The 12,626-nt window shown below is 50.3% G+C and overlaps 1 protein-coding gene across 1 annotated transcript in view; it reads left to right on the forward strand.

The window, feature by feature from the left end:
- The first annotated feature begins 9,713 nt into the window (after nucleotides 1-9,713).
- The window catches only part of Cnpy1 (canopy FGF signaling regulator 1), a 33,981-nt gene continuing 31,068 nt past the window's right edge, over nucleotides 9,714-12,626 (forward strand). The window contains exon 1 of the mRNA XM_075955315.1: nucleotides 9,714-9,812. Within this exon, the coding sequence (XP_075811430.1) occupies nucleotides 9,714-9,812 (99 nt within the window). The remainder of the gene's footprint in view (nucleotides 9,813-12,626) is intronic.

The following is a 12,626-nucleotide window of genomic DNA, read 5'->3' on the forward strand; positions in this document are numbered from 1 at the left end:
TCTCTCTCTCTCTCTCTCTGTGTGTGTGTGTGTGTGTGTGTGTGTTTAAATAAAAAATTTAGGAAGGAAAGGGAAGAAAGCAAATGTGGGATCTGGGGGCGGTTTGGTGGTTTGAGCTGGAAACCCATGCTTCCAGTCCTCAGGCTCTGTGGATTCCTCCATCAGCTTCACCAGCTCTCCCTGTGGTCTGTGAGTCTGTTGGAGAAGAGGTAGAGGGAGCGTGGTGTGAGAATCCAGCAGGTACCAGCTCTTATAGACAGTGCCGGGGTCTGTGCTTGCCCCACAGGCAGGGCTCACAGTGCCGATGCGGTCTAACAGGTCATCTCCAAGGCCAGTCCCACTGTCCTGAGGACGCCTGTACTGTGTGGACCACCCGCCACCTTGGCCTCCTTTCATGGGGTTTCAGCAGCTCGCAGACAGCAGATTTCCATATCTTCCCACCTGTCCGTCACTGGGAGCGGGCTCTTCTGCCTCACATTGCTGACAGACCTCAGCCCATCAGCCCTCAGCATAACAGACAACACAGGCTATTGATTTAGTGACAACCGCTCCTCTGAGACCAGAGCTAATGTTTTCATTACACCAAAAACATTTGAACAAGTTCATTCTGAATTAGGGAATGGACAGCGTTCGCGGAAGGGGGGTGACTTTTGGAAACACGCGCTAAGACCTACCCACAGTGACAAGGGGGTGTATGGATGGACTCATGCCACAGAGCACTTCCGGAGAGAGGCCAGACAGCTCAGGGACTCTGCCTCCTTACTTTTCCATTGGGGTTTCTGACCTGACTGCACTGACCAGATGACCCTTGTGTCCCCGGGTCCCTCTCTTCTTCCTCTCCTTCAGCAGTCAGCCTGGACTGCATCTGTGTAGGATGTCCAACCTCCTCATCTGGGCCTTTTCTATGGAACTGCTTCACCTCTGCCCACCCGGACTTTCCACTGTTCTATAGACCCATATCACAGCAGCCCCCTTGCCTTTGGGTTCCCACGTGTATTAGGTTCTTTCTGTTGCTGTGATGCAACACCATGGCTAAGGCAACTTATAGACGGAAGGGTTTATTTGGCCTATAGTTCCAGAAGGACAAGAATCCATCACCACCAAGGCAGGGAAGCGCAGCCAGAGCAGCAAGCTGAGAGATCACTTCTTGAACCTCAAGCAGGAAGTAGAGAGAGTGCCCTGCCATGTTGCAACTCCTTCGCAAGGTCACCTCCTAGTCCTCCCCAGACGGTGGAGTCTGAGTTGACCACATTTCCTTCTCCATATCTGAAAACGTGGGGGCTAGGTGTGGGGATATGGGAGCTAGACAGGCCTTGGTTGCTACTGTGGGTGCTTCTGTGCCTGTAGCTGGCGGATTAGGGGTCTTCACTGTTTTCTGGTAGGACCCAATGGGAAACTGAGCTGTGTGTCGAAACAAGCCCAGGTGCTTGCTAGTCTTGCCTGTGTCCCTGCCACGACAGAGAAACACCCTGGGCCCTTGTTAGAGCTGAAGCATTGGAGCAGAGATGGGTGCTCTCCCATGAGGAAGTCAGCTGCGCTAGAGGAGTATAGGCCTCTGCTCTCAAAACGCCCAGCACTAACTGCCTGTCTCACCAAACTCTACCCAGACTGAGCTCTGCAGGCTGGGAGCCAAGCTCTTCTTTGGAATGAACTTGGGAACTGGCTTTATTGAGACATCATTTTTCTTCCTGGGCAGCACAGGTTTCTGAGTCCGCTGGAATAGGTCCAGTACTCTTGGATGTGATCACAGGGGTTCAGTCATAGTGACATCCATCGGCGGAGGTGTCTAACTCACAAGGCACCAGACAAAGCTGGCCTAAGTGGTTGCTCTGTCACTAAGTCAGAACTCACATGAACTTTGCATTTCAGAGTCTTACTACAACTAGACTTTTGGATGTTGTTTTTGTTTTCTTGTTGTTTTCAAGATAAGTTTTCTCTGTGTAACAGCTCTGACTGTCCTGGAGCTCGCTTTGTAGACCAGGCTGGCTCAAACTCACAGAGATCTGCCTCTGCCTCCCAAGTGTTGGGATGAAAAGCATGTGTCCCCACTGCCAGACACACATAGACTATTTCGTCTTAATTTTTTGAGACAAGTTCTTGTTATGTACTCCAGGTTAACCTTGACCTCACTGTGTAGCCCAACTGACGTGGATCCCCCTGCTTCAGCCTCTTGAGTTCTGGGATTACAGGCATACTCCACCAGATCCTTTGTCTGAATATGGCTGTGATTGGAGTCTCAAAGGGCTCTCAGAAGAGAGTCTGATTGTCAGGGCCCTTTTGTGGCTGTACCTGGAAGAGCTTCCACTCGCCCACTCTCTGCCCCTCAGTCACATGCTTCAGAAGGGCCTCAGAGAAAATGACAGCCGGGTTAGGAAGTTCAACTAGCTTTTAAACCTTTGGCCCTCACAGAGTGAGACACAGACCCTGGGACTCACCCAGGCTGCTGAGCACACAGGGAACAGAGAAGGCCAGTAGCTGCTATTGTTACATGTGGCCTCCAATTCCCCCAAGAGTGTTAGGGTGTAGCCTCCCCAGAGTACCTCTGATTACATAATGCTTTCTTTTCCCTGACACAGACCCACAGGACCTGCAAGCCCCATGGGGTGGGGAACAACACGGAAGCACCTGCCTGTGTCTTGTGAAACAGCAAAGCAATACACAGCCTGTGGCTTTTTCTAGTCTCGCCTTTCCGCCCCTTCACTCCCTCCCTCCCATTGTTTTTTGGGGAGGTGCATAGTCTCATGTGGCCCACTTGAGCTTGGGATCACAAGCATGCGCAGGTCCAGATCACATCTAGGTCCAGACTTTTCTTTACGTAATGACATATTTTGCAGAAAGGATTCAGCATCCTGGGAGGAAGTCAAGTCCCTCAAACTAAGACTGACCAATAAAAAAGTATGGAAACAAGGTCTGTGTGGTGTTGTTTGACTGGGCTAGGTGCATTTCCAGCCACCTGAAGGCTGGGCATGATGGCTTTCTTTGATATTAGCACCCAAAGTCTTCCCACTGTGCATCTGTCTATGTTTCTACCAAAGCAAACAGCATTTTCTAATCTGGGCTCTCTGTGTCCTTAGGAACACAGGGCCTCATCCTGAACATGGAAGATGGTGTGGCTTGTGATAAACAGAATGATACTGAAACTAGAGAGTTCCCCCAAAAGTGGCCTCCTCACCCTAATGCCAATCTCCTATCTTCCCAGAAGCAAGGGTAGGAACATTCTGACTCCATGCAGTTTGTTTTAAAGCGGCATTCTGTAGGGTTTTTTTGTTTTGTTTTGTTTTTTTGTCCTTCCCAGCGTTCATCCCTCATCTTTGTCTCTCAGCAAGAGCATCTTAAAGTTGTGAAAATGAGTTCTTGCCTTACAGTGGCTCTGATTTTAGACCTGGAAAATATAATTTGGGTTAAAACTCAGTAGGGAGCCCCTCCCTTGGCCGGGTTGCCGTGGTGATGGGATGGGGGATGCAAGGCCTGCTGCTACTTGCAGGAGCCCCGGGCTTCAGTTTTGTCTGCACCAGCTGGTAGAGCCTCATCGTTGCAGACCTCCCCCCACCTGCTGCCTCCTGAATCTCTGCCCAGTGCCCGACCCTTGCAGAGCGGGATGCTGCTCTCTGGCTAGACACGCACTTGCTAGCTGAGCCCTGATCTTGTCCAGCTAATGAGCAGTCAAGAGCTTTGGAGGATGGGCCAGGCCTTCGCTTGCCCTGGAGGGTGGGTCACAGCCTGCCTCAGCCAGGGATCCTGACTGTTTCCATGTGGGGGACAAGGTGAGGTCAGGCCACAGGATGGCTCTGGTTAAGGCATCAGGCCTTCAGAAATGGAATACATTCCTTTAAAGTGACAAGTAGACAGGCTTGGGAGACCCAGATGCAGGGGCCGGAGAATCTGAGGCCTGGAACTATGGCTGATACCCAGTATCCTGCAGGGAAAGCCAAGAGCATTGCCAAGATGTGGGCCAGCTGGGCACCAAGGGGCTGACGCAAGCAACGGGGAATGGCCAGTCTATTGACTTCCTTACTCTAAAAGGCAGGTTTCCTTCTTATTGCTTGTTGGGGTAGAATTGTGCCCTTCCCCATCCATATACTAAAACCTTAACTACCCCCATGGCTGTTTTGGGAGACAGGCCCTTTAAACACAAGGTTAAAGTAAGCTAGATTTGTGGGGTGGGCCTCGCCCAGTATGACTGGTGCGGGACACAGGGACGGCCATGGAGAGACACATTGTTGCCAGGCCGCTGAGAAAGGAAGCCCTGGGAGGCATTGCCTTGTACTTGACACCCTCATCTCACTGTGAGCCTCCAGAGTCATGAGAGAGACTTCTGTTGTCAAGTCCCGTCTGCAACATTTACCACAGTCCTAGAACACCACTGTCCTTCGGAAGACCACAGGCTTCACAGACAAGCCACATCCTTCCGAACAAAATGGCTTCAGCACCAGGGGGATGGGTTAAACCTTAGAAGTCAGGAGCCCACAAAGGTCTCAGCGAGTCTCCAGAGCTCCAGCTACTTCCCTCTCCCTGTTCTGCCTTGGCTCTAAGATGCTCCTACAGGTCTCTGTTTTGTCAAGAGAAGAAGCTTCCAAGAAGACCTCCAGCAGCTTTTTCCTTCACATCCCATCTCCATGTATACGATGCACACTCATCCCTTACCAGTAGCTGGTCAGGGTGCAGTTAGAGGCCAACAAGAAGAGCAAGCGGTGTTTAATCACAGGAGAAAGTGGGAGCAATGGTCCCTGGGAGGCAGCCCCTGTGACTCCCTGCCCTGAGCATCCTCCCCCATCACCAGTGCTTTTGATTTTTTACCTCCCAATGTGCTCTCAAATTCTTTGGGTTCTTAGCATTTGTGTTAATCATAGCTGTAAATGAAGCTATAATCTGTTATCTCTCACCTGGATGGTTGCAGCAGTTCAAAAGTCAGCTACTCACCTGTATACACCCAGACCCTCCCTCCTCCATCTTCCTGACTATGGCCTAAATGATCTAGAAGCATACAAATCTGAAGGGCCACTAAATCAGAAGACTGGCCACTCTTGGCTCAGAATGCAGACAACTTGCCCCAGCCCATCCTGCCGCCTCAGGACATAGCACACAGTTTCTCTTCCTCTCCAGGGATCTGGGATCCTGGTTTTGTCTTTGTTTTGTTTTTCTCGTCCCTCCATCTCACTTTGTACTTTTCCATCATGGTATTTGCATATATGATTTTTCTAACTCAACTAGTCAGCAATGTCTGGTTCTTGGGGCTCTGTGGCTTTTCAGGGTCTTCCCCTTTTCTCCATGGGAACCCACCCACCTGTCTGTGTTACCTATCCTAAACTCAGACATTAGACATCAGCTCGCTTCCACAGTCTGTTCCGAAGCATCCCCTGTGCCTGTGTCTGCAGTGTAGCCTGTAGACCTATGTGGCTGGGACCCTGGCAACCTTTCACGATGAGGTAACCAGTACGACCCCTTATGCAGTGGCCAGGTCTCTCTAAGATGGCCGTGGTGAGGCTCAAAGGGGCTTTGGGGGTTCTTGGGCTCCACACTTTGCACAGTACCACTCTACTATGCACATCAAGGCAGGTCGCAGGTATTGCTAGGCCCAGGACTGCCAAAACAGACACTTCAATATCCCTGGGTGGAGGAGATGCTAAGTGTGTGTGAGTCCTGTTTTCTGACCTGCACCTTCCACCCCATTCTCCTGGTAGGTAATTCCTCCTTTCTGAAAGATGCCAGAGCTCTGAAAGATACCTGTAAGCCTATCAATGGAGGAATGAAGGTGGCTATGGCGGTTTGAATAGGAATGATCCCCATAGGCTCATGTGTTTGAATGCTTGGTCTACTGGGAATGGCAAGGCACTTTTAGGAGGTGTGGCCTTGTTGGAGTAGATGTGGCTCTGTTGGAGGAAGTGTGTCACTGTGGGGGAGGGCTTTAAGGTCTCAGAAGCTTAAGCCCAGGCTCAGTGGCATACTCTTTACCTACTGTGGATCAAGAAGTAGAACTCCCAGCTCCTTCTCCAGCACCTTGTCTGCCTGCATGCCACCAGGCTTCCCGCCATGATGACAATGGACCAAATCTCTGAAACTGTAAGCCAGTCCCAATTAAATGTTTCCTTTCTAAAAGTTGCCTTGGTCACAGTGTCTCTTCACAGCAATAGAAACCCAAACTAAGACAGTGGCTTTTCTCACTCCAAGTTGCAGAGCCCTAAGTGTTCGCACTGTGAGCTGTGATCCTCAACCCAGTGAGATGTAATCTCAGCCTAAGTGAAGGCTCAGGTGTCTCTTGTCACAGAAATTGACCCAGGCTAGGCCATCCATTATTTAAATGTCTGCAAAGGAGTGGAGCTTGCAATACACCTTTATGTTGGGACACCACATGTCAATTTAAAAGTAATTGATCATGTAGAGGTTAGTAGTCTCCTCAACCCATGCTCCTTGTCCTAGACGGCTTCAGGAAGTTCCACGGGTCCTGTCTCCAGACGGGTCAGGTGTCCGTGGGTACCAATGGTACCCTTGGATGCCTCTCACTGTCTGGCTTCCTTCTGGAACTGAGCTCACAGGCAGACAAGCACTCCTGAAATGTAGGGCAGTGATTTACGCTCACTGACTGTCTTTGTACCTTGATGATAGCCAGTGTCAAGCATCAGATTCCTTTGCTTCCAGAAAGTACAGCACCAAAGAGCAAGTCGCTCCTGGAAGGCAGCACCTGCCCGTTCTTCTGTGTAAATGCTTCCAACGTATCCAGTCCAGGCTGAGTGCCATGCTGGCATTGGGAGGTGATGCATAGACAGGGTCTGTGCTTGTGGATGTCTAGGGATGGCCCAGCACCTGAGTACCAGGAGCTCACCTGAATTTCCTGTCCCCATTTTCAAATCTTCCTCTGATGGAGAAAGAGGAAGGCAGGGAGAGAGGAGGAGCTGCAGTGTGGAAAGGATAGGGAGACCCAGCTGGGCGGGGGAGCTTGCCCTCTGGCAGGCAATGTGACCCGCCAGTGCCCCCACGAGGCTCCACTCCTGCCGTCTGCTTTAATAAACTCTAAACTCCAGTGGCTTATGTGAAGATTTCAGATTAACATTTAAATTAATGCTGGACTTGAAATATGGAGCCCAGGTCGCTGATGTGACTCTCCTTTAACATGTTCTGTGACCTGGGGCAGAAATTTAAAATGATCTTTTCTCAAAGAGCCGTTCCTCCTTGGGGAGGTAGAGGATAGTGTGGCAGTGTCGGGGGTACCCCTCCCACCCCAAAACCATGGCTGTGGGTCCTCCATCTGGGGGTTTTGTTTTCTGGGTAGCTCCTCAATGCTCCAGCCCCACACTGGCTGAGCCTAGACGGAGAAGTAATGCTGAGGTCCCGATCCTAGGATTTGGTTTAGTGAGTAGGTCACACACAAGAGAAGTACTCTGCTTAGTCCCTGGGAGGGGAGGGGAAGGAGCAAGATGGGCTAGGAGAGGAACATTTGCCCAGTGATAGATCTGCAATCCACAGTGGACACCACAGTGATCCCCTTGGCCTCAACAGCCAGGATCCCTGTCCTGCCTTGCCAGTTCACAGCCCACCCCAGGGAGGGTGACCATGACCTGAGACTTGAAGCTGAAAAGCTTCCAGACACAACCACAGTCCTTCCCGGGAGAGCCAGGGAAGTGCAAACCCATCCTTTATTCTACCATCCCTGCTCTCCCCTGCTCTTTTACCCTCCTTGAGGGATATGGAAGCCCACTGGGAGGCGCTGGCCTCACAGTTCATCACTGGGCATCTTATTGTTTCCTGTTCCTCACTGCCTAAGACCAGCTTCAGCCAGCAACTTCACTCTAGTAGTAGGAAAAGAAGGACCAAGGGTGAGCTGGCCCTTCTGGGAGTTTCCAGAACAAACGGTTGTAGAGCCGGCATGTGTCACTGGGAGGCATGCTTGCATTCCATGACCTAGGAGTGTAATGATAGCCCAGGGGAGCCTCTCGGTCTCACAGGCTATGTCAACACAGTACCGACTGAATCATGGCCAGTTACATCTGTGACCACGGCCAAGCAAACCTTCCATCCTCATGGACCATGGTTGAGGAGAAACCCTAGCCATTCCACTGGAAGCCTCAGGCTAACTGCACAGGATTTACCAGCCAGTAACAGTCTCCCATCCAAGTACTAACCAGGCCCAACCCTGCTTAGCTTCTGAGACCAGATGAGATTGGGTGGTATGACTGTATGCTGGTCCAGTCATGGTAATAATGACTGACAACAGCCCATTCTGACCTGGCTGTCATCGGCAGGCTCAAGATGGTAGCCGGGCTTGCATGACACTAATACCTTAGTTCCAAGTCTGTGGCTGAGGGTAGCTCAGAGCTGCCGAGCTGGATGTGCAGGTACCAGGGAAGCAGCTCTGGACCACCACAGAGAGGGAGGCTCCAGCATTAGCCACAGGGCAGTACCCATGCCACTATAGAACCATCTCAACCTCTGCCTAGATAGTGACAGGAAAGCAGCAAACACACTCCACCAGCTACCTCCGTACACCATCCATCCTTGCCTTGTTAGCCCAGCCTGTGGCACCTGCTGCTACATTCTGATGCGCGATCAGAAGAGCACCTAACCCAGGGTCAGATCTCCAGTGCCAAAAGCCAGTTCAGGGAGTGTGAGGTTACACTGCTCCAGCAAAGAGACTCCAGGGTAGAGATTCAGGGTGAAAATGACGGCTTCTGAGTCACACACCATCCTGGTGAACCATCTAGGCTGGCACACAGCTCTGTCTGCACAAAGTACTTGGGACCTAGGTTTTTCCTGTTGCATTTCTTCAGCATCCCCAGAGCTGCTTCTGTGGTGTTGGCCTCTTGTCCACAGATAGGTAGGGACAAGGAGTCCGGAGTTGGCTTCCAGTCCAGCTGAGGCGGTTGGTGTGGAGGCACCAAAGGCTTTATTACAGTAACAACTCATCTGTCTCAAGCTGGATGCTGAGCACTGAGAGGAAGGGAGAAAGATTTTAAGTGGGGGAGATCATCCAGAGAGCCCCTAAGAAGTGTGTTTCGGAGCTCACAGAGATGGACTTTTAAGAGCAGGGGGCAACTTTGAGCAATGCTTTCCTGCGATGTAAGTGGCTACTTAGGCCAAAGCCAAACCACCAGAGGGGCTCTGGGTTATCTGATGAGCTGTCGGCACTGGCAGCGTCCCTTAGTTACTACAGTGCCATCTATATGCAAGGGACAGCATATGGCTTGGAAGGCCAGAGTAGCAGGGCTGGAGAGATGGTCCAGTAGTCAAAAGCCCTTGCTGTTCACGCAGAGGACTCAGGTTTGGTTCCAACTGTTAAGAGGAAAGATGGCTTCCTAAATTCAGGGGAATGTCTCTTTGCTTTGCTTTAGTAAGGATGTCGTTTGTCAATCGAAACAGACAGAATACAATGATAGAAAGATATATAAGGCCTAAGTTTGATTCCCAGCGCCCAGCAAATCCATCAGTCCAATGGTCTCCATGCACACCAGGCATGCACACTATGCACAGACATACACATATACACATGAAATAAAGAAAATCAAAAGGACCAGTGTACAAAAGGGACATAAAGAATCCAGGGCAGCGTGGTCCAGCTGTCTTGGGAACTACAGAGCAGGGATCCTCTCTCTCAGCCAGAGCCCATGCACATCTGTGGCCGCAGGAGCTCTGTGCCCAGGGGTTCAGCAGGCGCTTCCTCCACCCATTCTGCTCCCCTCCCCTGACCACACCATCTGTCTTGTTTAGCATGCAGGGCCCTGATGGATGAGGTGGAACATGACATCAACAAGGCTCGACAGAAGAAAACCAAGGTGGGCTCCTACCGAATCAGGCCTGACGGGACACAGGAGAGGAAAAAGGTAGCGGAAAAGGAATTCTGTGCCGGTATCTAATTGCGGATATGGGCAATTACGAGCCATTTATCCAAACAGCAGTTGGTCTTAATCTTCTAACCTTGCTCTTGTTCGGGGTGTCAGCTCTAAATTGCTTCTGAGTCCTGGGGGACCCAAAGTAATCTTTAAGCTTGAAATTGAAGTATCTCTCTCAGCACCTAAATTTTGTGTTTTGTCAAGTTGGAAGACATTTCAGCTACGTCGTTCATCAGAATGAAAAATAGCAAGTCCATGGTTCTTGGGCAAGACCAGCAGGGGCTCAGGGAGGTGATAGGGCAGACGCTCAAAGGCTGATCAGGCCCCTTTTGGGCACTCCACCCCTCCTCCTTCCTGGTCCTACAGATTTCCAGTGCGCAGCGAGAGCAGGCTGCAAGCTCCTCTCTGCTTAGACAGGCCCATGCTCTGGGGAAAGAAAGGTCCTCCTTCAAAATGACTCAAAGGGGGCTTGCCCCAAGGGTCTTCAGTGGCAGTGCTGCAAAGGAGAGTGGACTTGACCTGCATACAAGAGGGCCAGCCGCCGCAGGGAAGGTCAGACATTTTAGGAGATACCACTGCTTCCAAGCACAGACAGTGAATTCCGGAGCTTAGAATAGCTGCCCTGCATGGAGTCTAGTCCATGTAAAGCTGAACAGCCACAGGAGTTGTGTGTGTGTGTGTGTGTGTGTGTGTGTGTGTGTGTGTGTGTGTGGTCACATGCTAGCAGTATTGCTTTAAAAGCAGCTTTCATGTTTTAGTAACTTGAGTAAGGGTTAACTGATCCGTCATTAGATCACTTGGATCAGTAGAATGGACCTTTTTAATGGAGTAATGGGGCAACTGAGGAAAAATAAAGGAAGCAATTACTGTCCCATGGAAGAGCAGGCAAAGGGCACAAGGCTAGGAGGGCTCAGAAGGAAATGGGTAGCTGTTTGTCGGGAGCCACAGTATCGAGTCCTTAAACAATTTCTAATCCTGGAGATGACCTTCCAGAAAAAATAAGACCCTGTGATATTGACCACTGTGGAAAAGCCAGACACACAGCTGCTCAGGGAGTCGGATGTAATGGCCTGAGCATCTATCTCCCTTCTCGCCCTCCTGCAGCATCCTGCAGTGGCTTCACCAAAGGCTGTCTGTGTATGAACGCTGCACCCTCCTGGGTGTCTAATCTCAAAAAGGAGTTAAATTTACCACTCCCCTCTCCTGCTTGACCCACCTTGGTAAGCTTAGTCCAAAGAGTTTTTTTGATTTGCCAGGACTCAAAGTAACTTCAAAGTGTCCTCTCTATTACATGTATTATGGAACATCAGACACAGAGACAAATGGGGGTTCAGTCCGTCAGGGACTTTAGTGAGCCTTAAATCAGCTCACTGTGGTGGTTATAAGAATACATCTAAATGCATCTTCTAGAAAAAGAGAAGTCTATTCTGTGTTATTTTATATAACGTATTAATATAAAAATTAGACCAGGTCTAAAAATCCAAAAGCCACAAAAGCAGGTGGCCAATAGCCCGAAGACACTTTGTTTGAGAAGACTGAACAACGTCATGCCCATTCCTGGCTGCCTATGCAGAAAATCCCAGGCCTCTCTGAGACTTTGGTGTCCGTGACTTTGGGTTTAGAGGCCTGTAATTTTATACAGACAGAGCCCAGACTGGGCACCCACATGCAGGGCCCACCCTGGCTCCAGGCTCCTGTGGCTGTATCCTTGGGGCTGGACTCAAAGTCTCCATAAGTTGATTTCCAGACCGAGAACTGTAGATCACATGAAAGATTCATGCCAACCACTGAGGTCAGACATGACCGAGACTAGTGTGAATGCCATGCTGCAGGAGGCCACAGCAGGCCTTGGGAGGGAGGGGCTAGACAGTTTGATGGACATTAGTGTTATGGCAAAAGGAACAATGTCTTATGCTCCTTTATGATAGTGGGATATCACAGCTCACTTTCCACCCCCCGGCTCCATCCTCCTCAGTGAAGAAAATCTCACCCTCACACCTCACACACCAGAACCCCTGGGTGTGGAGCCTTCTATGACCGTCTCAGAAGCACCCAGACCTAAGCCAAGGCTAAGGTGCTGACTTGTCCCAAGTATTGAGCGAAGTTGAAAGCTAGTACCCACCCCGTGTCACCCTCTGCAAGTATGGATCCAGGTCAGAGTATTCAGGGGCCAATGGATCATGGGTTGTCTGTGGCGAGTCCTGTGAAGAAAACAGAGGGCGGGGCCTTCCTTGATATCAGGACACCTCTTTCCTTTCCATTACTCTAGTTGGTAAAGGATGTGTTCTTCTGAATCAAGATGACCACACCTCTTAGCCACCTTCCATGGCATAAGCAGGACTCTTTGTAACCAGAAATAGCAAGCGGATAGCCTATTACTTTTCCTGACTCTGTATCTCCTGCTCATCTCACAGAGGGCAGACACCAGTGGATGGATGGATGGAGGGATGGATGGATGGATGGATGGATGGATGGATGGATGGATAAATAGATGCATGGGTAAATGGATAAATGAATGGATGGATAGGTGAATGGATGGAAGGGTAAATGAATGAATGTATTGTTGTTAGGAGGAGCAGGCTGGCTGTGTCCTGCCTCCTGGTTCCCGGCCGCCTGGCTAGCTTAACCCCTGAAATAACCACACAGAAATTGTATTAATTAAATTACTGCTTGGCCCATAAGCTCTAGCCTCTTATTGGCTAACTCTCGCATCTTGATTCAACCCATTTCTAATAATCTGTATGTCACCATGAGGTGGTGGCTTACCGGGAAAGATTTAGCATGTCTGACCTGGCAGCTTCATGG

This window comes from Microtus pennsylvanicus, chromosome 21 (assembly GCF_037038515.1).
Source record: "Microtus pennsylvanicus isolate mMicPen1 chromosome 21, mMicPen1.hap1, whole genome shotgun sequence".
NCBI lineage: Eukaryota > Metazoa > Chordata > Mammalia > Rodentia > Cricetidae > Microtus > Microtus pennsylvanicus.